The sequence below is a fragment of the Carlito syrichta genome, unplaced genomic scaffold (genome assembly GCF_000164805.1).
Source record: "Carlito syrichta isolate Samal-C Ts95f unplaced genomic scaffold, Tarsius_syrichta-2.0.1 Scaffold303354, whole genome shotgun sequence".
Classification (NCBI taxonomy): domain Eukaryota; kingdom Metazoa; phylum Chordata; class Mammalia; order Primates; family Tarsiidae; genus Carlito; species Carlito syrichta.
In genome coordinates, this window is record NW_007247450.1 from 115,306 (window position 1) to 142,394 (window position 27,089).

The window sequence follows — 27,089 nt, forward strand, 5'->3', positions numbered from 1 at the left end:
CTAGGACATGGTATCTACTACCCCTGCTGATAGCCAAAGATAATAAATAAAAAAGGGAACACTTTCCCTACTCAGGGAAGAGTATCCTCCACTTAAGACTAAATGCCTAGCTGTGCTTTCTCCTAGAGTCTTCAGATAGAATTAAAACACCAATTTCATATTATAACAACCTTAAAGATTCAGAGGAAGAAATATCCCATCCCTTCCCCCCAGAATCTAGGCCCCTCACTAGAATTCAACCTGAGGGTTAGAACAGCTTATGCCTTTTCCCCACTGCATCTCCAAGGCTCAGCATATGCTAGACACTCACTAAAAGTTGGTTGACTGTTATTTTTTCCAGTCATCCCTACTATTGGCAAGTTCTCCATGCTGCTCTTAAAACAGCATGACGAAACTTTCCCCTAAGACATAAAAGAATGTATAATCCAGCCTTTGAAATACCAGGGAAATATGTCTTCTGATATCCTTTTTTTTTTCTTTTTAAAAAGAACCCTATGTAAGGTCTCTATCCAGCCTGGATATTTGACAGAAAGGTTTAGAGCATGGAGAAAATAATTGGAGTGATATATATTTTAAATAAATTCCCTCTTCTGGAATGGTGAGAAATACACCAGATCAAGATTTAGTCATATTAGTCATCTCGGGCTATCATAATAAGATACCACAGACTGGGTGGCTTGAACAACAGACATTTATTTTCTCACAGTTCTGGAAACCAGGAGTCCCAAGATCCAAGGTGCCAGCAGATTTGGTTGCTGGTAAGTCCTCTCTTCTTGGCTTGCAGAGGGTGACTTTCTCACTGTGACCCCACAAGTTCTTTCTTTGTGTGAGCACAAGAGAGATCTCTGGTGTCTCTTCCTCTTCATTTAAGGAAACCAGTCAGCCGGGCTTGGTGGCTCAGCCTGTAACCCCACGCCTTTGGGAGGCTGAGGTGAGTGAATTATCTGAGCCCGTGGGTTCGAGACCCGTCTGGGCAGCGAGACCTCATCTCTACAATAAATAAAAAAAAAAAATTAGCCGGGTGTGGTAGCACACGCCTGTAATTCCGGCTACTTGGAAGGCTGAAGTGGAAAGATCACCGGAGCCCAGCAGGTCGAGGCTGCGGTGGCCGGGAGCAGCCACTGCACTCCAGTCTGGGCGACAGAGTGAGACTCTAATTCAAAAAAAGGAAACCAGTCATACTGGATTGGAGCTTCACTCTTATGACCTCATTTAAAACATAGACCTTAAAGACCCTATCTCCAAACACATCCAACTTATGAATTTGGGAATGGGGGACACAATTCAGTTTATAACATTCTGCCCTTATGTTTTGAGATATTAAGGAGAAGGGTAAACATAACTCAGGGACTTTGCATCTTCTTCTGAGGACAGGATTAGTGCATTTTTACTTGTATGTAGGATGGCTGTATAATGTGGGCAGAAGTATGACCTTGTAATTGACCTTATTTGTAGGTTATATATGGTTTCAGGAGCTGTGTACAGTGCCAAGTTGACAAGGTGTGGACTTACGATGGTTGATTTTATGTGTTAACTCGACTGAGTCATGAGGTAGGTACCCAGATATTTGGTCAAACATCTTCCTAGGTATTTTTGTGAGGGTGTTTCTTGATGGGATCAATATTTACATTGGTAGACTGAGTAAAGCAGATGGACCTCCATAGTGTGGCTGGCCTTCATCCCATCAGTTAAAGCCCTAAGTTGAAAAAAAGACTCACCTTCCTCCAAGTAAGAAGGATTTCTCCTTCCTGGTTTTTCCTGGTTTTACAGCAGCCATCCAGTCTTTAGGCAGATACAGGGATATAGGCTCTGCAGATCTTGCTGAATCCTATATCTCTCTTTCTCTGTAGAACTCGGATTAATACAGGCATGCATTTCACAGGCCAGCTTCTCCCATATGTCACTTAATCATGTGCACTGTAAATGGATCCTGTTTAGTCATGTTTATATTTTATTATTGCAAAATTTAGGAATCAGAAGATATCAACCATAGTTCCCATGCTTTTCTGGCTCTTAATGTGAGTCAGAAATTTGAGTGATTGCAAAATATTTAAGTGACTACAAAAATATTTCCTAAATTCTCTAACAGACTAGCTGCATGACCTAGGGTGAATCACTTATGTGTTCTGAAATCCAGTTCCTCATTTATAAAATGGGGATTAAAATATATCCGCTTTCTATATCACAATGTCACTTTTGAATCTCATGAGACGACATATGTAAAAGTTCCTCTGAAGACAGAAAGCACCATCATATGATTGAGTTTATTGCTAATTATGTATAATATACACATTTTTTTTTACTATGGGTTTATCTTGAATTAAAAGTGCCTAAACCTTAGCAAACATATCTTCTGATGACATATTCCTTTGGTTAAATCAGTGATGGCAACTAAGTAGCACACATGTTGCTACTTTTCCTTCCCCCCTGCCCTGGCAGGCTCTTGTAATCCACCAAGAAGAAACTTTCTTACAGAGGTTTTCAGAATCCTAATGTCTTAGCAGCCACAACCAGTGGACTCCAGTAGGCTTAAAAGTTGATGCCTTGTTGCTGTCTCCAAGTTAGTTACTAGCTTGGCAATTCTGTGGCCAGCCTGTTCTATCAAAGAAAGTCTAGATAACTGTTAATTTATATAATGCAACATGGGTGTGTGGATGAGGTGTAGAATATATGTCTAATCTTAATTGTCACCAGTAGCAATAGGAGTTATAACTTCTCCATCAATTTTGCTAAGGTATTTCCAGCATGTCCTTCAGCATTTTAAGCCTTGATGGTCAGAAAGAACTTTCTGCTCTTCTTAGCAAATTTTCTTACAAATTCTTCAGTTTGTGGGAGTTGCCTTTGCAGAAAATAGTGGCTTGAAAAGGAACAAGAAATCAGACAGACAAGAGAATAAAATAGGCTAAATTATCTACCTTTTGCACCACTCCCTTCTTGCTTGCCTCTTACCACTATGGGCGCAATTAGTCCTTCTGGCGATGGCTGAAAAAAAATTCCTGTTCAAATTACATAGAAGAAACCAGAATTCTCTGATTAAAGTAAGCAGAAGGTTTTATGTTTCCTTTTGTCACTGAGTCATAAAAAAAGAAACAAAACAAAACACATTCAGCTAAATCAAAATCTAACCAATCACATAGCTTTATTAAACATAGCATCAACAGAAAGAAAATATGTAGTCTTTGCCCAGAAAGGATAGATGCCAAGAACAGAGTAATTTTCTGGCTTTGTCTTTGATATCTATAAATTTTATTCTTTGTGCAAATCACTACGTTCTGAATAACTGTTGATATTAAACATTGAGAGAAACTTACAAATGGACAGTGAAATCCATTAGGGATTACCAGATGCTAACTAGCCACACTCCATGAGGACCCTACTCACATCTCTTTTTGACCTTCAGAGTGCACAAATACTTTCTTTTCTCTTCTATTATTCTATCTTCTTATTTTTCTGGCCAAGTGTATATTGGATGCAAAACTTGTTCAGACCAAAACTTGGCATGTGAACTCTTGATTTGGCTGCAGTTGGGTTACCACCAATTTGCAAAATAAAGTATGAATAATAATCCAAGCTGTAAGAGTGCAAAGTAAAATAAATCTTTACTTTACCATCTTATCGGGGAATATAAATCAATTTGGCATATAAGTCAACCTTAATTTCTGTGTAAAAGTTCCAGATGTAGTTATGATTCTATTTTACAAATATAACCAACATGTTAGATATAATGAGAACTGAGAACCTCATAGATCTCATGAATGGCTCTTTCCTCATAAACACAATAAGTCTAGGGCCGTGGAATTCGGCTGAGTTTACTTGACAACTTTGCATCTATACAGGTTCTCCTCATCTCTTTGTTCCTATCCCTTACTTAATTTCAACTTTCTTCTCCTCTCCTTATTTTTGGCCATATTTAAGCCTCCTCCTAACCTACACATATTAGATAGCTCTTTAGGGATCAATCAGGGCCAAAAAAGTAATCATCTTTAGAACATATATCTGCTTATATATTGGGAAGTTGACCTCCATCATTTATTGTTTCTCAGAGTAGACTTAGATATTTGGCTTGCTGATATTTCAGACATTATACCACAAAAAAGGCCCTTATCTATACCAGACCCCCTAGTGGTGCTCTGTTCACCTGGCACTAGGGTGCCATTAGCCCTCTGTCCACTGTGTGTGTGGCTTGCACAGACTGGCAAGACCACCTAAGATCCTCAGCCACAGTCAAAGTTGTTATGTACTTCCTATGATACATACACGTTACCTTCTTTAGTGCCTCAGCAGCCTGTCAGGACAGAACTCTCACAAATGAGAAAAGGGGAGGTAGAGAGGTTAAGTACCTTGCTGTAGGAATACAGTCCTGTCAGCCCGATACCAAAGCCCCACCTTGTGCTGCTATTCTCCCTGCCATATTAGAGAGGGGCTATTTCAACCTTTCCTCCAATTTTGCAACTTGTGGACACCAAAGACACTCCAAGCCTGTCTTCTTTCCTTGGCATGTGTTTATCTGTTACTGCTTTGCAATTCTGCAACACCAACATCTGCACCTCCAGCATCCCAGGATGTATTCTCATGCCACCCAGCAAAGCCTCTACCACTTTGTAAGTATCATCTTATTTTGAAGTCAATGCCATGTGGTTTTAATATCTTCTAACTCTTTTTTTTTTTTTTTTGAGTTAGAGCCTCACTCTGTCACCCAGGCTGGAATGCAGTGGCACACTCACAGTCACCCTGGTGTCAACTAGCTGGCCTCTGGTGATCCTTCTGCCTCAGTCTTCCAAGTAGCCAGAACTGCAGGTGCACACTACCAAACCCGGCCAATTTTGATTTATTGTAGAGACGAGGTCTTACCAAGTTGCCCAGGCTGGTCTTGAACCCACAGACTCAGGCAAGTGACTCGCCTCAGCCTCCCAAAGTACTGGGATTACAGGCTAAGCCACTGAGCCCGGCTCCCTCTAACTCTCTTAACCCTCCAGTTATCTGGTTTAATTCACTCAGAAGCTTGGCACATGGGTTAGTATCCTTTCCTACCAAATTTAGTTGCAAGAAATTTTACTTTCCCTTATTTTTATGGAGACATCAAATTTCTTGCTCTCCCTATTTTCTTCCAGTCTATTGACTTCTTTCATTTTCCTTTTTGCCCTACTCCTCTAGACTTTTCAGTTAATATCAGAATAGTTTATATTAGCATCTTTACTTCCCTTAGAGCCTCATAATCTGCTGACCTTGTCCAAGAAAACAGAATCCTAGATGAATGCTACCATTAACTTTCTTGATACTTGGATTGCTGAAGGCTGCTAGAGGAAATTGCATATCTCTATATGATGGTGCCATACCAGCTTAGACCCACCTATTCATTAGCCCTTTAAAAAAATTTTTGCTTAGATTCTACTCTCTTTTCCTCCAAAAGCAAGCTCAAATCTTCACCACTCTCCTCAGTTTCCCACCCTTCACTGTCAGCACATGGCCTTGGATCCTACTACTGTGATTGCTGAGATCATCTGGCCCAAGCCTGATCATTTTCCTGTCTTACTTCAGCCATTGTCTTATTTAAACCTACATGCTTCCTTCCACCCTGCATTTGTAGAACACCATGTTTCTTATCCTGCCTGAATTCCCTTCCCCCATTCCCTCCATTTGGCTAACTCTTCACTTATCTTTGAAAGCCATCTCAATGGTCATTCTTCCAAGAAGCGTCCCTTAAGACCAGGCCCACACTTGGGTTAGGTGACTCTTTGGAGCTTTCCCAGCACACATGCACGCACACAGACACATTCTTCTTTGAAGCTTTCCCAGAAACACGCGCGTGCACACACAAGTGCACACACGCATGCACACGCACACAAACATATATTCATATTTTTTTTCTAGTACTTTGCAATAGAAAATATTTTTTATTTCACATTATTAAAGCTGCCCAAAATGGACTAGGCTATGACTTTGAAAGAGTCAGCTGCCCTTTCTGATCCTCAGTTTGTAAAGTGAGAAAGTTGAAATAGATAAACTCTGCGGACTCTGAGACAATGATTTTGCTGATGACAATAATAACAAAACACACTATCTTCATGGAGGACAGCAGAAATATTGATTCTGCTATTCAATAAGCATTCTAAAAATATCACACACTTCTTTATCTGTTATTTCTAAAGTTAATTTCTAAATTTATGTTTTCAAGTAAAATAAAATAACCAAATAAAATCTTGTATATAAATTTGCTGTTTTAAAATAAACTTTTAAATTTTATAGTTTCAGAATTACATGGAATATTTACAAAAATAGTACAGAGTCCCTGTATACTCATCATTTTTTCCTCTTTTTAACACCTTACATTTTCACATGGCATTTGTCACAAGTACGGAACCAACATTGGTATACTACTACCAATCAAACTCTGGTTTATTTGGATCTCATTAGTTTTTTCACCAATGTCCTTTCTGTGTTCCAGGACCCCATCCAAAAGTCCACATTACATTTATTTATCATGTCTCCTCAGTTTCCTCGGGTCCTTGAGAGTTTCTCAGTCTTTGCTTGTTTTATGACCTTGACAATTTTGAGGAGTATTTGTATGGTGGTCTGCAAATTGTCTCTCAGTGTGGGCTTGTCTAATGTTTTTCTCATGTTAGACTGGAGTTATAAGTTTTTGGAAGGAATACCACAGAGGTAAAGTGCCATCCTCCTGACATCATTCCAAAGTACATACTTTCAACATGTCTTATCACTGGTAATATTAACCTTGACTGCGGTGTACAAATCATTTTCGTATCCATTACTTCATGATTATTTTAATAATCATAAAATGGACAAAGCTGGCATCCTAAGACTACCACCCCAGTGGTCTCTTCGTAGTACCCTGGACACCTTCTTTAAATTATATGTAAAAGAAGAAACATTTTACAGTGCTTTTCAGTGTGAACTTATTCTAGTGCTGCTGTGGTTAGAAATGTTTATGATTTAGTGATTCTTGTTGTCTTCATACTATAACACGAGGCTTATTTGAACAAATCCAGATCAAGGTGGCCAACCTACCAATCAAGTAACAAACTACATGAAATAGGCATTGTTATTTAAATTTACATTTTGAATGAATTTTCTTTTTTAAAGCAAATCTTTTTTGTGTTAGATAGTCTTACCTTGTTTTCATAAAGATTCAAACCTTTTTAACTGACCCCCGAAAGTCAGTTTAAAGAAAGTTATTTCCTCCTATGTAAATCTGCCTTGTGTCTGCAAAAATATATAACATTTTGGGTGTGTAACAATGTTGCTCACTTTTCAGTCAGATAGAAGGAATATGATAACTGTCTCTCCAGAGACATAACAAAAACAATTGTAGTCATAATTATATATAGTATATATTATAGACATACTACAGATAAGTAGCTGTAAAATTATATACGGGAGTCTTCCCCTATCTGTGGTTTCACTTTCTGTGGTTTTCAGTTGTTCACAGTCAACTGTGGTCTGAAAATATTAAATGAAAAAATTCCAGAAATAAACAATTTATAAGTTTTAAATTGTGTATTGTTCTGAGTAGTGTGATGAAATCTTGCACTTTCCTGTTGTATCATCCCTTTCTCCAGCATATCCACATTGTCTATACTACCCATTCATTAGCCATTCAGTAGCCACCTTGGTTATCAGTTCAACTGTCATGGTATCACAGTGCTTATGTTCCAGTCACCCTCTTTTATTTAATCATAGCCCCAAAGCACGAGTAGTGATACCAACATATTTTTATAATTGTTTTATTTTATCATTATTGTTAACCTCTTGTGCCTCATTTATAAATTAAACTGTATCATAGATATGTATGTACAAGGAAAAAACATAACATATATATTGGTATTATCCACAATTTCAGGCATCTACTGCTTGCCTTGGCATTCACCCCCCATGGATAAGGGGGACTACTGTATATTGCTTTAATAATAATATTTTTATTATAGCAATAATAATAATAATAGCTAACATATTCAGCCCTTATTATGATGCAGTCTTTGTGCTAAATAATGATCTCACTTCATCCTCAAAAATCTCTGGGTTAAATCTTACTAATATTCTTTTTATTTACATAAGGAAACTGAAGCTCAGAGAGATAAAGAAATTCACCCAAGTTTACACAGCTCATATATCAGAGCTGTATTCATTTGCTAGGGCTGCCATAACAAAATATCACAGAATGGGTGACTTAAAGAACGGAAATTCACTTTCCCACATTCTGGAGGCTCAACATTGAGATGTCAAAGGTTTGGTTTCATCTGTACCTCTTCTCCTTGGCTTGCAAACAGCTAATCTCCAAATACAGTTACATTCTGAGGTACTAGGGGTTAAGACTTTGATACAAAAATTTGGAGATGGGGCACAATCCAGTCCATAACAGGAGCTTCTCATTGTGTTCTCCATGTTTTTTCCTCTGTGCACATGCATACCCCTACATCTCTTTGTATGTCCAAGTTTCCTCTTCTTATAAGAACACTAGTTGGATTTTGTTGGAGCTCATATAAAGTTCTGCTATGGTTTGAATATGTCCCCTCCAAAAATTCAGTTGTTGCCAATGTAATTATATTAAGAGATGGGTTATGAGGGTGCCTCCCTCATGAAAGGGATTAGGTGTCCTTGGGCTTCATGAGGGAGTTCAAGCCTTTGGCCCTTCTGTCTTCTGCCTTGTGAGGATATAATGTTCTTCCTCTCTGGAGGATGTAGCCCTCACTGGACATCCTGCTGGCATTTTTAATCTCAGACTAATAGCCTCCAGAATTGTGAGAAATAAATTTCTGTTCTTTATACATAACCCAGCCTTGAGTATATTGTTGTAGCAGCACACATGGACTAAGACATTGTCTCACTTTAACTTAATCCTTTAAAAAGCTAATTGCCAAATATGATTACATTCTGAGGTACTAGGGGTTAGGACTTTGACACATAAACTTGGAGGCGGGGCACAATCCAGTTAATAACAGGAGCTGTGACTCAAACCCAAGCCATCTGACTCCGAAGCCAAATCTTAACCACTCAGCTATCGTGGCAGATGAGTCTCACACTATTCATGGTAGTAAAAATATGATCATTTTTGGACTGACTTATCATCACAGAAGATGCTGCAGTGTTTCTACTGATCCGTGATATCTCCCTTTTTGTGATAGAATGAGGCATTGAGCTAATACATTTACTAGTTTTATTATTAACCCCATCATTTACAAGCAGATGACCTTAGAAGAATGCTCAGTTATAGCACCAACTGGGGAATAACATTTCTGGTTTGGGTGTTGGTTTCTCAATCCTCGCTTATATCTTCATTTATTTATCCAACAAATATTTGCTGAGTGCCTGCTCTATTCCAGACATTTTTAAAGCACTTTTGAAATATCAATTAATTTAATCCTAATAATAGACAGGAAGAAGATACTATTATTCTTTTTTTAATTGATGAGAAACAAGAACGCAAAGAAATTAGGTCACTTGCCAATAATCACATCACTTATGATGTGGAGCCAACTCTTGAAAAAGACTGCTTCATTCAAATTCTGCACCTGCACTTCAGATTTCTCATCCTTGCTAGTTGCTGAAATGTCTGAAGATTGATCATTACTATAGACAGTTACTGTTTTTTTAACAGAGTAATTATTATAGTTATTGCTAGCTTAATCAAGCTCTCTTTTCTTCCATGTTATATATAATGTGAAATCATTGCCATTATGATTCCTATTTAATTCACACATTTCAGGACAGTTAAAAAAAAAAAAGGCTGCAAGTTTTTTTCTGTTTCGAATTCGTGAATTAGAAACTAAAACTTCACCTTTCAAATGATAGAGAGTATTCTTAAAATTCAAAACAATACAATAAAAGCCGTGTTAGAAAGCACAAGGGGTTGGACCAGGAATTTTGAAGAAATCCAGTAAGACGAGATACAAATGGTATTATTATCAATGGAGAAACCAGAGCAGAAGAAAACAGCCTAAGATAGCAGAGGTGAGTGCAGCCTTTTCTCAAGAGACCCCTAAGAAACTGAAGTAACAATCTGCAAGCATAAAGAACAGTAATGCTCAATGTATTTATTCAGTACCTGTATGTAGGAGAACAATAGAAATGCTTGGAGATTGTCTCTGCTTCTTTATGTAAAGTCTGTCACCACTGATACTTGTTCTCAAGCTAAAATTTGAGAACAGTTCTTCAAATAAAGGGTGGGGAATAGAGACTCTTAGTAAGGATACCGGCAGAAGCATTATTGTAGATAGGTATGCATCTTCATAGCAGCAGAGCTGGGGCATGGAGTGGAGGAGGGAAGTCAAGGCAACTCTATAGGGGACTGAGTGAGATGAACTAAACACCAGCTCTCAGAGGAACCTTCCTTACCTTGACACCCCTGCTTGTTTTTCTTCATTGACCCTCAGGGAAGTGTACCTTGCCCAACTATCCAGGACCACAGCCAACTCTCCCATTCAGCAGGCAAACAGAAACTCACAATACCTTTTCCAAATATGTCCTGTAAGCAGCCCAGTCCTTCGTTTGCAAATATAAATGGACAACAATGGATCATCAGATTGCTTGATTATTATTATGTGGTAAGACCCTGAAAGTGAAGGATGGAATTGAATATTGAGCAAAATATAAACATAACTAATTTAGGAGAGATATTGCATCCATCAAACAAGAACAAACTGATGAGAAAAAATGAGGCTTCAGGTGTTACAATAAGTTGTCGGGCTCGGTGGCTCAGCCTGTAATCCCGCACCTTTGGGAGACTGAGGTGAGTGAATTGCCTGAGCCTGCAGGTTCGAGACCCGCCTGGACAGCGAGACCTCATCTCTACAATAAATCAAAAAATCAGCCGGGCGTGGTAGCGCATGCCTGTAATTCTGGCTACTTGGAAGGCTGAGGCGGAAGGATCCCTGGGGCCCAGCAGGTCGAAGCTGCGGTGGCCGGGAGCGGCTACTGCACTCCAGTCTGGGTGACAGAGTGAGACTCCAACTCAAAAAAAAAAAAAAAAAAAAAGATGAACAGAACAAATTACTTATAAAGCTTAGCAATAAAATGAAATAATCTAAAGACTAGATTGCATATCCAGAAGATAAATTTAAGAATATCTACTAGAACATAGAAAAGACAAAGATAGAAAATATAAGGTTTTCCCAAAAGAGAAAACAGAAGCAATAAAGGAGAAGATATTAGTAAAGATATAATAAAAAATTTGATTCACCCAAATAAAGACATAGGGCCACTGGGTTGAGTAGGGTACAATTACAATTATAAGCATTCCAAGATTTTAAAAATTGTAAAAACTTCTAAAGATTAAAAAAGTGCTTATCTACACAGAGAAGACAGTGAGACATACAACAGAATTTTTTTCAGTAACACTGAATTCTAGAAGATTACGGAGAAATGTTCAGGGGAAAAATTATATCTGAATATATGTTGAGTAATGATTATATATTTGAAATATGAGCTGGTGTACTTCAAAAATGATTATCTTTTGGAGGGCAGGCCCCTTGTAGTATACGGGGAATTTGTATCTCCAGATCAGATGGTCAAACAAAGTATTTATCTGGAAATTTTGAGAAGGTTGCATCATGAATTGCGGAAGAAACGTCCCAAGTTGTGGCAAACAGGTGACTGGCTCTTCCACCATGACAATACACTTGTCCACACTCTGCTGAGTGTTCAGTAGTTTTTGTCCAAAAATGGCATGATCTCCCTGTCCCACCCTCCCTATTCACCTGATTTCACCTCAAGTGACTTTATTTTGATTGCTTGATGAAAAAATTCTCAAAGGGAAATGTTTGCCAATGTGGAAGAGGCGGAAGAAAAAATGACAGAAGCACTAAAAGGTATCAAAGTTGACAAGTTCAGAAACTGTTTTGAGCAGTGGAAAAAGTGTGTCAATAGGAGTATTGCATTAAATGGAGAATATTTTGAGGGTGACTGAAGATCTTCCGGATCTTTTTTTGGTTCCCCCCTTATATTGTCTGTAAATTTTCAATGTTTAGGACCAACTAGGTGACAAAACACAAGAGACTTAATTATACCTAGAAAACAGAATATTATTGCTATAGACAACAATGTGATTAATAAAATTTTGGTAGTAGAGGGACCGTGAGAAAGAAAGAAGAAATTATAGACATAGCAGATTCCTCAGATTTCAAACTGAGAAGCCAAGAGTTCTGTAAGTTGGAAATCAAGAAGTAGAGGAATATAAAGTATATTTTTAAAGATATAATTGTAGCTGCCACAAAAATAAAAATGGAAGGTGTTAATTGCAAATGATTCTTCTGGGGGAAAAGACCTGTACCTTCCTGTAGTATATGATTTTTCCCCATGCATTGTATTACACACACACACACACACACACACACACACAGACACACACACACACTTATATATAAGAGTGATGTCTGTTCGAGACCCGCTTGGGCAACTTGGTGAGACCTCATCTCTACAATAAACCAAAAAATTAGCCGGATGTGGTAGCGTGTGCCTGTAGTTCCAGCTACGTGGAAGGCTATGGTGGAAGGATTGCTGGAGCCCAGCAGGTTGAGGCTGCGGTGGCCGGGAGCGGCCACTGCACTCCAGTCTGGGCGATAGAGTGAGACTCCAACTCAAAAAAAAACCAAAACAAAACAAACAAAAAAAGTGATGTCTGAATAGGATCACATGCCACTAAGGGAAGAATGAGGATTACCAGGAGACTATGGCTTCTGAGACCAACCTGTAGCTTTGGTAGTCCCTAGATGCAGATGTGACTTTGGACTGCAAACCTGCTAGTAGGCAGTAGGTGGGTTTTGCATGCACAATGCTTAGATAGTATTAGATAAGGACACCTTTGGCATCATAAATATAGGATGTGTGCATGTCATCCTGCAGTTGCATGGTACTGCACGTGTCAACGTGCTTGCCATTCCCAGCTTTCTCTTAAACTCTTCTACCCAGAATATCATGTTGAAGGATGAAGAAAACAACACTACCTGTGCAGAAGAATGGTCAATGACTGGACTGTGGTCAGTAACTAGCCAGTTCAGTGGCCCATGGTGTGACCTGGTATGTAGAGTGAAGAGAATCAATCAAATTCCTTTTCTCAGGAATTTGAACTCACTTTGGAGAAATCTGACTAGAAGTCAACAGCATCAGAGAGTTGCTGAGCAAAGGTCCATAAATTGACCACGAGATCTTTGCACCACTCTGATCCACACTGTCCACCAGCTCCAGATGTCCATTGCTGACCCTGGGACAATGGGATGAGCTTTATGATGAGTTATGCTTTAGCACAGCCCTATCCTTTAGCAACTGGGTGTTTGAGGCTGAGTTTGCTTTTACAAGAATGGCTTTTAAAGATTGCTCATTTTTTAAAAAAAGATTATTGGACTACCTGATTAGTACTCTCAAGATATTTCTGAAGTCTTTCTAAATGGGCTTAGGAGAAAATTAAAAAGAACGTTTAATTCTCTTTAATGACAGTTTTGCTTTTCAGATCCAAAGACAATAGACCTATCCTGGATCTAAACCTTCAAAATTGGGAACAAGGATGTTGGAAGATGTCAGACCTCCTCCTCCTTTTTTTTTTTCCAGGCTCTCTTAGGGAGCCTATCCTACTAGCCATGAGAGAGAGAAAAGCATCCCCTGTCAGCAGCAATTGGTTTGGCACTGATATCCTCCTCTCGAACATAAAAGTTTTACAAAACATCAGGTAAGGCCATTCCAAGAGCTTGATGGATAATACACAACTAGAACCATCCTACAATCATGTCTGAACACAATTAAAACATGAATATGACACAGACCACATATATGATTAAACATTTTCATCTAAATTAGATTTGTCAAGACACTTAAAGTTAACCTCACTTCCTGATAGCATCCAATTTGGAGTAAAACCCCACTTTCTTGAGGCCTACAATCACCTAATTCAAGCACAGATTCTTTTTAATAAGTTATTTCTGACTTCTTAACCTAACACTTTCCTAACTGGAATGCCCCATGGTTCCCCATGGAGTGTGTCCCTCCCTAAAAAAGTAATAAACTCAACTTGTTCAGCTCCAGATGTGCTGCAGGGATGTTCAGCTAGTGGGTTTTGACTGGAATGTCATGTTCCTCCACTCCACTCCTGTTAACACTTGCTTCAGATTATTAGCACAGCTGCCCTGGACTAACTTTCTTGGTCCTTGCAATAATCACCAGGGTCTATCAAGCATTTACTATACCTGCCAGGCATTTTCAATGGGTTAGTTAATGTGGTCCCTAAGATGACCCCCATGAGTGGATAGGGTTAGTACCCAATTTACAGATGAGGAAAGTGAGGTACAAAAGGCACAACACTGACCGAGCCAGCAGTGACTAAACCAGCAGTCCAAAGCAATCAGTTGGTGCTGGGACTCTGATAGCCACACCAGGCTGCTTCCTCCCACTGCACTCATTGGCCATACTATTCTGCTTCCCTTAAAATTGTGTGGTCACTGTGTCATCAGCTTGCACTGACGGACACTAGAATAAACAGTCTCAGGAAATCACTGTGGGTTTCCTCAAGATGTTTTGGGAGAATGTAGACCTACAGACAAAAATAAATGAATAAAACACTGACCTCCCAGATCTCAGCACCGGAAATATCTTCGAAGCTTCTCCAAAGTAGTTGGATATTTTTCACCAAATAGAGGCATTAATTATATAACTCAGCTTTCCAACTTGGTTTTAAGAAAGGTGTGAGATGATTTTAAGTTGAATTAAACCTAACCAGGAAAGGGATTCCCTTTATTATTTTTCTTGGTTTTTTTTTTCAATGCGGTTGATGCCCTGCTTGGTAGTGACATGACTTCTATTTCTGTATCTTCCTTTATAAGAAAGGGAGTCTGAGGCACAGATCTTTGGAAGGTACTAATTAATATCAAGCAAGATTTCAATAACTTCATCTTATTTGAAAGATTCTTGTAAATATCTTCTGTCTATAGCTAACTATATACTGGCTTTCCATTTACAAATGATTAAAAGCTTATTCTAAAATTTATTTCAGTAAAACCTTGAGTCTATTTAAGGAAAAAAAATGGTAACTTGAAATGGTAACTTGGAAGATGAGTCAATAGTTGTACAGGTGGTAGGACACCAAACAAGGAAACAAAAATCATGAAGGTGTTTTAGGAAACCCTGACTTCATTTTCCTCTTTGCTTTGGATGCTGGGGAGACCAGAGTTGAATTCATGGTCATTGATCCCAAGAGTGCAGGGCCCTATCCATGAATTTTACCTTCTAATCTCATTCCTGGCTTTACCTTCTGACTCTTTCCCCACTTTCCCATTGCCCTCTTATCTTGCTATCCTATTATTTGAGAGAGAGAGAGAGAGAGAGAGAGAGAGGGGGGGAGGGGGAGAGAGAGAGAGAGAGAGAGAGAGAGAGAGAGAGAGAGAGAAACGCGGTGGGAGTGGAGGGCGGCATAATAAAGAATCTCTGTTTTAAGGCACCATGTTCAAGGAGTGAGGTGGCCAGGGCCACCTATGGCCACGCACTCGCCGAGGGAGGTGCACGGAGCTCCCAGAAAGCTCAGGGGTCTGACCTCTTCTGGTCTTGGGAAGTTTCAATTCTTCAAACTGGGCAGGAACCGCGTTTCTAAAACTGCTTGGACAGCGGATTCTTGGGCCCTTTTGCGTCCCAGCTTCCAGTCACAGTGACAGCGTGTTCCTGTGAAACGTGCGAGTGAATTAAAGTACTTCCATGGAAAGTGAGGAGGAGTTGCCAGGGATGCGCTCCCCTCCGTCTTTCTGGCTGTGCAGCACCTTGACCTTCAGTCCACCTCCCTCCTCTTTCCACCTCCTCGGAGAGGGGCAGTTCTTGTGGACCCCACGAGGTCCGGGGGCGGGGATAGAGGACAGGGATGGAGACTGGCTCCCAGATTGGGAGGGGGATCAGCAACGCGGGAGAATAACGCCCAGGAGCCTGGGCAGCGCAGCCCCAGATTCCCTGGCAAGCCCGGCAGTCTCGAAAAGCAGGGGTTGGATTCTCCCTTCTTTGAAGAGTTCGCTGGAACTTTGGGGGAGGAGAGAGCCACGGAGTCGGTTCTACCGGCGTCGGGCGCTGAAGGGTGAGAAGGGACGGCAGCAGCAGCAGGTCTCGGTGCTGTCACGCTCCCGCCCACGGGCGGGCTCTGGGTGCTCTCGGCGGGTCCGCGGGGCGCAGGCGAGGGCCGCGGGCAAAGCGCACGGGCCAGGATGGAGGGACTGGTCCTCCTCAACGCCCTGGCTAGCCGGTTGCTATTCGTGCTGCACTCGCTGGTCGGGGTCTGGCGGGTGACCGTGGTGAAGAAGGAGCCGCGGTACTGGCTGCTTGCGCTGCTCAACCTCTTGCTGTTCCTGGAGACTGTGCTCACCCTCAAGTTCAAGCGCGGCAGAGGCTACAAATGGTGAGAGCCTCGCGGGAGAGGGAGGGCGCGCGGGGCGCACGGTATTGTCCCCCCGGCACTCGCGAGCAGCCCTTGAACCCGATCTCCCAGCAACCCGCCGATTCTTTACTTGAATTCGGACCCCCTTTGTCCTCGATGGGAGACTGGAAAGCTCGCGAGATGCTTGCGCGTCTCTTGGGCACGGCAGGGGACCTACCCTGGGGTCCCAGCGCAGCCCAGTCAAGGCGCGAGCTCAGGGCGCAGGCAAGCGTCACCCAATCTGATTTGGAAACTTGGGCGATGAGAAAAAAGAAGGGAAGTGCTTGTCTGCTTTGCAAAATGTGCCCCCAAATAGGAGAGTCATAGGGCCCGGAGGTCGCCAAGGTGCTGTGCTTTCTGAATCTGGGGTGTGTGGGTGTGCGTGGTTTACTCTGCTTGCGTGCCGGTTTGGAGATGCCCTTTCGCTGGGCATCAGGGACCTTCTCAAGAGTCGTGCGCATGGGGCACCCTCCCGGGAGAGAAGCTCTTCGCGGCGCGTCTCCGGTTTCAGCGCTTCCCTTCCTTGCAGCCTTTGGCGTCCCAAGCTCTCTGGCACAACACCGGTTTCAGGTGTGCGGGTTTGGTGGCTTCAGAGCGTGGCTAATGGCCAACCTATTTTGCCAGGGTCGGGCTGCAACGCTGGTGGAGAAACCAGCAGGTAGTGTGGTTCAGTCTTAACCTCAGTGTGCAAGACCTACAGCCTCTGCGTGTTGCTTCACTTCTCCAAAGTCTCCAATGGCAATAAAATAACTGAGAAAAAGATACTTTTGCCATTTACAAAGAGCCTCCCCCACCTCATTCCTCCACCCCCACTATAGTTTCATACCAAATTTCTTCAAGTTAGACTTCTTCTTGTCTTAATTTTTTAAACCAATAGTTTTTATATATGTCAGCATTTTTAAAATTGCCTAATGCTGTCAGAAAGGAGAAGATACAATGTTGCATTGGTCATGATATTCAGAAAAAGAAGACACAGTTTTACACATTAAACTACAAAAAGGCCTTGTATTTCAAGACAATCTGTGGAAGAAGATATGCTGCCTCTGAAGATGATGTGAATCTTGTTTAAATTTTCCTCTGTTTAAAAATTTCTAGAATTATCAATGCTCAAATTATTCAAGAACAATTTTACTTTAGTGCAGTGAGGATGGGAATGCTACTCCCCCTGCATTCCAATGAAGAGTTTATTAAGCATGAGACATTTGAGGTACTTTCCAGTGTGCCTTTTAAAAATCTCAAAGAAAAATGGTGTTAACTTCCCAAATAAGCCTCAGGGTTAAAGAAACAAACGGGGGAGAAAAGTGTTTTTTCACTCAGCAGGTCATATAACATTGATTTAGTTTTTACTGAGTCGCTTTAATACACTAGGACAGAAATATCTTTGGCAACAGGAGGATGAGGTCTGAGACTGAAAACTGTTCCATGTAAGGTAGTCCTGCCACCAACCATCAGAGCTTCTGGATGATATGTCAACCTCAGAAGAGGGGTCTGCTTAGCTGGAACTGAAATAGCCCCTCCCTCCCTCCAAGAGTAGATCAGAGGCCTTGGCTTATGTGAAACCGAACACTCTTGTGTAGAAATACTTGTAGCCAATGAAAATTGACCTTCATGTCTGTGCCTTCCCTGATTGCTCATTCAGACTGACACGTCACTTAGAGCCAAGACAGGAAAAATAGTTGAGGCAATTGAATAATTGCTGATGAGTTGGGTTAAATAGGAAACTGAATGTATACTAGTGTTTGGAGTAGGCATCTCAAAATCATACAGATAATGGGGTAAATATCTGGACTTTTCTACCTACTTGCTGTTAGACCTCGAGCAAACTACCTAGTGTCTCTGAGTCTCAGCTTTTCATCTGCAAATACTCATCTCATAGGTTATGGGAAAAAATATATGAATTCATATATGTTGATGATCACTGAATAAAAAATAATGGTCTTTTCTAAATCCCGAGATTGTTCTTTGTTTTCTTCTTACTAATAAGTTTTATGTATTAACTAGATACATTTTATGTCTGCCTAAGTCAAACAACTTTACTTGAAAGATTGGCCAATGAACCATGTGTTCAGAGCAAAATGCCAAAAAGTTCTCTTGCTGCCTCGATGTCTATATTAATATTTGAAAATAAGCAAAGAAAAAAGATCAGTTTGGTTCACTATAAAATTTCAGTAACAAATGAGTATTTTAAAATGTCTAAATAGAAATATGATTAGAAATGCCATCTTCTACCAATATTACCAAGTACAACTGAGTCTACAAATATGGTCATTTGTGTGGTAGACAAAGCCCACACACTAATCTGTCATAAGTTTGAGGAAAAAAATCAGAAGACAGACTGCTTAAAAATATATAAAATTACCTTTGAAATGGCATGGTAACAATAAAAAGAGTTTGATTTGGGGCATATTTCATTTATAGGTTGAAGTTTTCTGAGTAAAGCAAGACATAATTTTTTGTTATTTCTGAGTGTTAAGAAAAAATATCCATCGGAAAATCTAGGTTGATGAAATCAAATAGAGACAAAGTAAACATTATGACAACATCTATGCCTCTATGTAGAAAAATATTAATATACATGGATGTATATGTAAATAGATACAGATATATAGATAAAGCTTTGGCCCACTGGTCTTGCATTTTAGAATATAATCTATAGAACCCAAAGTGCCTATATATAAAGATATGGACAAAATATTAATTTCCATCTTGGTAATGGAAAATAAATTTGAAAGCAATCTGACTGTCCATCAAAAGAATCATTGAAAAATTGTGAAATATTTATACTATAGAGTGCTTTACTGGTATTAAAAAATAATGAGCTGTATTTTAACCATTGACCTAGATGAGTGTTCACAGTCAGGAAACTAAAGTTACAGAGTTATTTATATTCTTGTTCAATTTTTAGAAATGGACTTGTAAAAGAATTGCTCTTTGTATCAACTTAAAGCACTGTTTCTATGAGTTGAAGAAGTGGAAAAAGGGGATGAGGAAGAGGAGGAGGAAGAGGAGGACGAAGAGGAGGGGAAAGAAAAAGGGCAGGGAGGAAGAAGGAGAAGGAGAAACCCTTCCATACTGAAAATAAAGATAAATAGAACAGATCAGAGTAGAATGACACCTGAATAGTAGACTAAAATATGTACACATATGAGGTGAAACATTTCTTTTCTTTGAACATCAGATCCACAAACTTCCTTGGGACTACTCTGGGCTATTGTGTTTGTTAAAAAAACTAAAATTTATAACTGAACCAAGACAAATCAAATCTAGAGAAATCATGGAACAATAAACAGAGCTATAGAGGAAATTGTGAACCAAATTTTTGAAACATAGAACACATATGACACTTATCCAAGGAATGTTTCTTTAACTGTCCTTTGGAAAGGAAAAATGGAACTAGAGTTGCTGAGCTCAGCTGTCCTGGGACAAGCAGCGTTACGTCAACACTACTAACTTGCCAGCTGGAGAGGTTGAATTTGTTGGAATCCTATAGTATAGAGAGCGTGAGCCAATGAACGATTCATCCCTTGTTAAGCTTAACACACATGTACTCGTGGAGTTTGCTTTTTTCACCTAATCTTTATTTTGCCTGCATATGTAATTATATTTCTGTAAGATGGAAATTAGTAGCACTTGGTTCACATTTTTCTTAATTTTATTTTCCATTGTTTGGCAACAAGTCAATGGATCTGTGAATTACCATTTAGGTAAAGTCAAATAGAAGGCAATATTTCAGTTGCTTCCCAGCCAGTAATGATAAAATATTCTTCAGGGATAGGGGAACTTACCAAGACTGTGACAAATTTGAAGCCTGTTCACTTGAAAGCAGGCGGTACCTGAGAGTAAGTAGAAAGCTAAGTGGAACCTACTGGCAAAAGTACAAATTTTGAAGTACTGAGATTTCTTCACCAGAATTTTAAAAATACAAGGGAAATATGGTTTTTTAGTTAATAGGTAATTCACTTATTTATTTTTTGTTATCTGTCTTTCCCTTTACTAAATTCAAACATACAACTTTTTTTGAATTGTTTAGTAAGCATGTAACGAATCTAGACACTATGTAATCAGACAGAAGAAACAGAAAACAACATACACTTGGTATTTAAAAATGAAAGATAGCATTTTGATTAAGTGCTCAAATTTGTAGGAATCAGAATAATTATAAATATTTAGTATTTCCCATGTTTCAGGTTCTTGTAAGCGTTCCACACAGATTATCTCATTTGATCCTGACAATAACTTTAATTATTTTCTGTGTCTCTGCTTTCTCTCAGATGAGGACACTGAGGCACAAAGTGTTAAATCATCTCTGGATCATCTAGTTTTCAGTAGGAAGAAAGAGAAGTGAAGGCTCCAAGTTTTGAGTCTTACCCAATTATTCTAACAATTTAGAGGAAAAGGATGTGGCGTGAAGCACAGGGTGAGGAAGGGGGAATTTTAAGCATTTGAGCAGGAAAATTGGGAAATCTCTGCATCTGCAGAAGGCATGTGAAGGCCTGTAGGTAGGGAACCTCTTGGTTGAATAGGTGAGTGTAGAGAACCTTGAGCAGATTTGTCTGGAGGAAGCACAGTTTCTCATGACTCTTCGTTCAGCAACAATGCATGGAACACCTACCAAATTGTGTTAGGCGTTGTTTAAAGATTGAGAATATAGAAGTAAATAAGAGAGGCAAAAGTCTGCCCTCAAAAAATTCACAACTTAATCAAGGGGCTTAGAAAATAAAGAAGTAATCAGCAAATATGTGAACGAGTAAGGAAGAATAAGCAAGTAAACAAAAATGAGTGATCAGAATTATGAAGGCCTAAGTGGTCTGGGTTATAGAACGAGGGAGTATGGAAAGGAAAGGTTGCACAGTGTAGTCAGAGAGGTCTGGCTAGGGAGGTGATTTCAGCTGAGGCCTCAGAAAAGAGAAGCAACCAGGTATGGGATGAATGAGCCAGGGAAAAGAAAACAGGGGCTAATCTTCATGTGCCTTGAAGTATTTTTGACATACCTCCAAATGATCGATAAATCCTGACTTTTTTCTACTCTTATCTGTTTATTTTTTGTTTTTGTTCCCTGACTCCATGTTAAAAATTCTTCCTAATTTTCTTAACTTTACCATATTTCATTTTAAACAGTGTGTGTTAGAAATTGTCTGGACAGTTCACAAATACAGAAAAGACAAGTTGGAAATCAGAAGGGATTCTGATTTTGTAAAAAATTCAATGAAATCTGTTTTGATTGTTCAATTGCATATGGAAAGTTCAATGGTGAAATTAGAACCTAGATTGACAGATACATACTGTATGAATTCTGATATTGATTTACAAGCTTTGAGCAAAGCAGGAGAACTTTTTGTATGATGTAATTCTGTCGTATTTGATATTATGTACTTTCCTCCACCAAAAATGTTTATGAACATGCCAGACAGAAAGTTGGAAAATAAGAACACTCTTTCTTACCTTTCCCCACCCCTCAATCTTTTTGGACCCCAGGGATGATGAGATGGAGGGATTTGGAAGGAGACCTGTGACTACCATTGGCCAACTTGGGCACTGGAAATTCTCCCAGAGGATGCACTATTTCTCTCCCTCTTCACACTTACTGTTCAGATTTCTTGAAACTTCTTCTTAGCTTTTTAGTTGTTCCGATAACACTTTACACTGTGCATTGGATTTATCAGCCCTGCCTGCAATGTGTATCTGGAAATTTATACTACAAACATACTTCATGTTATTACTGTTTGCAGATATTTTATTTCTTATAAATTGAAGGTTTATGGCAACATTGAGTTCTGCAAACTTGGTACCTTTTTTTCCTACAAGTGCTCACTTTGTGTCTTTATGTCAGAATTTTTTCAAAATAAAGTATTTTTAATTGATGTGCATACTTTTTTAAAAGACATAATGCCTTGCACACTTAATAGACTACAGTATAATGTAAACATAACTTTTATGTGCACTTTGGAAACCAAAAAATTTGTGTGACTCATTTTATTGTGATACTCGCTTTATTGCAATGGTCTGGAACCCAACTCACAAAATCTCCGAGGAATGACTGTATTCATTATCTTCCTGTATGTTTGTGGATATGTGTGTATTGTATTCTGAGCCTTGAGCTCAATGCAAAAAGGGGACTTAAATTTGCATCCTTTTGGGAAGCACGCGTTGAATGTTACCAGCAAATTACTTTGTGCTTAGTAATCTAATTCATGGTTTAGAAAGAAGAGTCTTCTCCTCAGATGAGTACTGTGTTTCACTCCCAAAAAGAAGTCATAGTTTCTTCTTCTATTTCACGGTGGACTTGGGACATGTAATAACTATGTCTGCATTTAGGATGGGCCCTCCAAGAATTTGAACCATTGACTGGTGGCCATGCTTTCTTCATGAGTATGTTCAACAGAGACATTTGGAACTGAAAACTAAGATCACTAATATTTTTGAGCTTCTTGTACTTGACTGGACAAAAAACAAAGTACTTTGTGTGGGCAACTTCCACGAGTCAGTATAAATATAGCCCTACTTTAAAATGCTATGCATTTCTCCTCATGGCAGTGACATTATTTTGCATACAGCATCAGGACAAATCTGAAAAACTTTTTTCCCCAACAATAAAAAATTCACATTTACATCAAAGTTTATTCTTCCCTTGTGCATGTTCCTCAATACGCTGGAAATTCCTATAGAGTACTAAGATTATGACAGTTAAGTCTTGGATATATACATTGTTTTGTTAAAGAAAACCAGTGTTTATTTTCTTTTTTAAAGAAAGCGTTTTTCTATATAGGCTCCCCAAAATGTGACTTTTGAAAGTCACATTGAAAATACCAAGGACAGAATATAAAATATCAAGGACATACTATAAAATATCAAGGATATAATATAAAATGTCAGGGTACACATTTATTTTGTTACTTTTCACTGAATATAAAACTATTGCCCATTGTTGTTAAAGGATGGGCTTATATCTTTTGTTTGTCTGACTGACCTTAAAGAGATAGCTGATGTCCAGATGACTTACTGTTACATATTTATTAGAATAAAAATTAGTAATCCTTAAGAAAATAAAGAAGTCCTCTAACATCAGTGGTGCTGCCAGCCCTGGGGGCGGGCAGGAGAAGGGGTCTTGTTCATATTCCTTTGTTTTCTTATTTCCCAGTTCGAGCCTCCTGTCCCATACACTTGTTTTAATCCACCTAATAAATCACTTGTTTTAATCTTCCTAATAAATCAGCTGTGCCATTCTCAGGCAGTCTGTTAATAGTAGCGGTGAGGATGTTCATGAAGATGATGATGATGGTGGTGATGGTAATGAAAGTGGCAACACTTATCAACTACTGGGCGCTGGCAACGCTGTAAGTTGCTTTACATCCATTATCTCATAGAATCATCGGATGACCCTAGGAATTAATTCCTACCTTAGGATTTTAGGATGAGGACACTGATGCACAGAAGCAAAATCATTTATCTAAGGTCATAACTAATAATAATAAATCACAAAAAACAATTCCTAGCATCAGGTGAGCACTTACATTTACTGAGCTAGGCATTTGCATTGCATGAGCCAGTTCATTTAATTCTCACAGTATCATTGGTGGTTCTAATATGCTCCTACTTGTAGATGGAGAAGGATTCCCAGTTCCAGAATTCAAGCCTTGGTCATCCTGAGTCTTCCACCTTCTATATCCGCCTATCTGTTATGCTGCATCTAATAACCAGATTGTGTTTTACCGCAGACAGTAGAGTTGCATAATTTTTAGAGTCAAAGATTTTCTGAGCCGGGCTTGGCGGCTCAGCCTGTAATCCTGCGCCTTTGGGAGGCTGAGGTGAGTGGATTGCCTGAGCCCGCGGGTTCGAGACCTGCCTGGGCAGTGTAGACCTCATCTCTACAATAAATTAAAAAAAAAAAATCAGCTGGGCGTGGTAGCGCATGCCTATAATTCCGGCTACTCAGAAGGCTGAGGCGGAAGGATCACCGGAGCCCAGCAGGCGAGGCTGCGGTGGCTGGGAGCAGCCACTGCACTCCAGTCTGGGCAACCGAGTGAGACTCCAACTCAAAAACAAAAAAAACAAAAAGTTAAAGATTTTCTGTGGTGGACAAAGGGTAAAAATTTTATTGCTGCTGTTTTAATTGGGTAAGTTAGTTTCAGGTGACTAAGCTAATGGAGGGCTGGGATGATTTTGCTCAGGACATAATGTAGAAAAGTTTATGCTACAGAAACAGTCTTGAACAAGCAGACACCCTTGTAAAAACAAAAATAGGATGTAAAAGGAATAAGAAAAGGGGGAAAATTCCAGACCGTTTTTGCTTTTGATCCTAAATTTGAGAGACAATGTCTTTTACAGAACAGAAATAAATTCCATCACCTTTACATAGAATAAAATAAACTAAGGCATTCTATAAATGACATTCATAATGCAATTTATCTTCTCAGAAAGCATTAAGGTTCTTGTAGTCAGCAGCAATTAAGTTTATTTGTTCATTTTCCAAGTTTTTATTGTACTAGATGTTGTGATGGTATCCTTGAAGGAATATAAAATATATGTAGTTATATGAGAATAGTACAAAACAACATTCTGAGAACCAAATAATTTTCCACTAATTAAGTGCAGAAAGGCTGCAGAATCAAGAAAGGAAAACTTCCAAGGTAAATGATTTCTGAGGTACTGGTGATTATACAAGAGTGGAGTCAAGAGAGAGGCTTTTCAGGTTGAAAGGCTATCATGATAGTAATACTTAGGGATTCAGTTGGAACCAATTTATTTAAAACGATGTTATTATTTTCTTAGCCTCTGAAATATTTAATGAGAAAAATAGTATTTAGATCCTAAAATTGATTCATATTTTGTCACTATTACTATGTTAGTCATTGTGAAGCACATTGCTGAAGTTTGAATGTGAACAGCTTCAATTGTAATAAAGCTCGTAATTTAGATACACTCTTGGAAAATTTCAGATTGAGTTATACAGAATAATAATTCTGCTATCAGTTTATATTACAATTTGGAAAATTGACTTTATTTTTTAAAGTGGCAATAAAAATCAGTGAAAACTATAATTAAGAGTCACCTTCAAAGTATCTCCTCTTTACAAAACCTAAATATGAGTATTTTGTCAAAGGCTTTGTAAGTACAAAGAATAATTCCATTGCAATGGGTATTCTCAATCCGTTTAAAATTCCTCCCTGTCGCTTCTGTTATTATTTGTCCACTTTTCCATAAGATCGCTGAGTAAACAAACTCATCATCTGATCCCAGTACTTATCAAAATATTCCTACTTTATATTCAATTTTCCACTTGGAGGGAATTCTCAAAATGGCAGCAGGCAGGCATGTGCAAAGGGCTCTGGAAGGAGAGATGGGGTAGGGAACATGCTAGGAAAGAAGGTAAGTTGGTGGTGTCTGGAGTCAGATTGGTGACTTCCCAGATATTTGGAGGCTGTGTGTTCTACAAAAGCTTTGGGTTCAGTTTGAGAGGTTGCAGACAGGTAGATGAAATACTGAGGCTGTCATATTGACCACCATATTCCCTTTGCACACTATCAGAAGGCCCTTGCTTGGTGGCCTAGATGGAAATTGTATATGTTAAAACTAACTTAGAGAATTCAGTCTACATGTAAGAGGACAGACAACCCTGAAATTAGGTTGAGTTTAGGGGGTCATAAAGGATATCTTGGCGTAGTTTCTTAATTTCCACGAGAATAAACCCATTATTATAACATGTTCTATAAATTTTACTGTGGACACTCAAGGTGGTTTAACATGAAAATTTGAACATTGTGTCTAGTATTATTACAACTTCTTTCTGTTTTTGTAGAGTAGAAAATACTAAGAAATTAGAATAAAATAAAATCTGGATTTGTATTGAGAATTTTTAAACATTTTTTTTGCTTCTCTTAAATATTATCCATTTTTGGATTTATATACTATATGATCAAATACCAAACAAAGAAAAACTAAATGGTAGTTGGTGATATTATGGTCAATTTTTCTTCTTAATGTTTATTTGTATTGCTATATGTTTATAAAAAAATGAACAAATGTTACTCTTTCAAAAAGGAAACAATAACTGTCATTTTTAGAAAGAGGAAAATGGAAATGGAATCCTGATTCTAAACTAATGGTGAGTCGAAGTAAATAAAATCTATTTGGGACTAAACTGCTAAATGTCATGACATATCATTTTTTTGTAAAAAAAAAATTATAATTGTTTAAAATGACAGCTTTGTATGATAAATAATATTTTATTTTGGGTGAAATAAGCTAAAACATTATGTAATTATGAAAGGACAAATAGAGTTTTTGTGCTTGTATTACTTAGAATTGCTGGGAGACAACAATTAAATGACATCAAATACACACATATACATATGCACAAATGTAATTATAAATATTGAAAAACTATGGCATAAAAGTGAACACGGAGAGCCAATTTAGACTGGAGGGACAAGGAAAGTTTTCTGGGGGAGTCTCATATAGCTGATAAAGGGGTCATAGTAAAACAAAGCAATAGCTTTTAAAGAGTTCAGAACAGTGCCTAGCATGTAGCAGGGACTATATATATATTTAATAGACAAAACTAGACTAATGAATTTGTTAATAAACAAATGCATACATAAACCAATAAAGAAAAAAATCCTTTGAGATGCTGTCCCTACTTGTGTACTGTGGAGAGAAGGTAGGTAGAAAAGGGCTATGGAATTAAAAATGGAAACAGGGT

The 27,089-nt window shown here is 38.8% G+C and overlaps 1 protein-coding gene across 1 annotated transcript in view; it reads left to right on the forward strand.

The window, feature by feature from the left end:
* The first annotated feature begins 15,817 nt into the window (after window positions 1–15,817).
* TMEM26 (transmembrane protein 26) overlaps window positions 15,818–27,089 on the forward strand; it is a 45,950-nt gene continuing 34,678 nt past the window's right edge. The window contains exon 1 of the mRNA XM_008058466.1: window positions 15,818–16,372. Coding sequence (XP_008056657.1) covers window positions 16,182–16,372 — 191 coding nt within the window. The 5' untranslated portion in view covers window positions 15,818–16,181. The remainder of the gene's footprint in view (window positions 16,373–27,089) is intronic.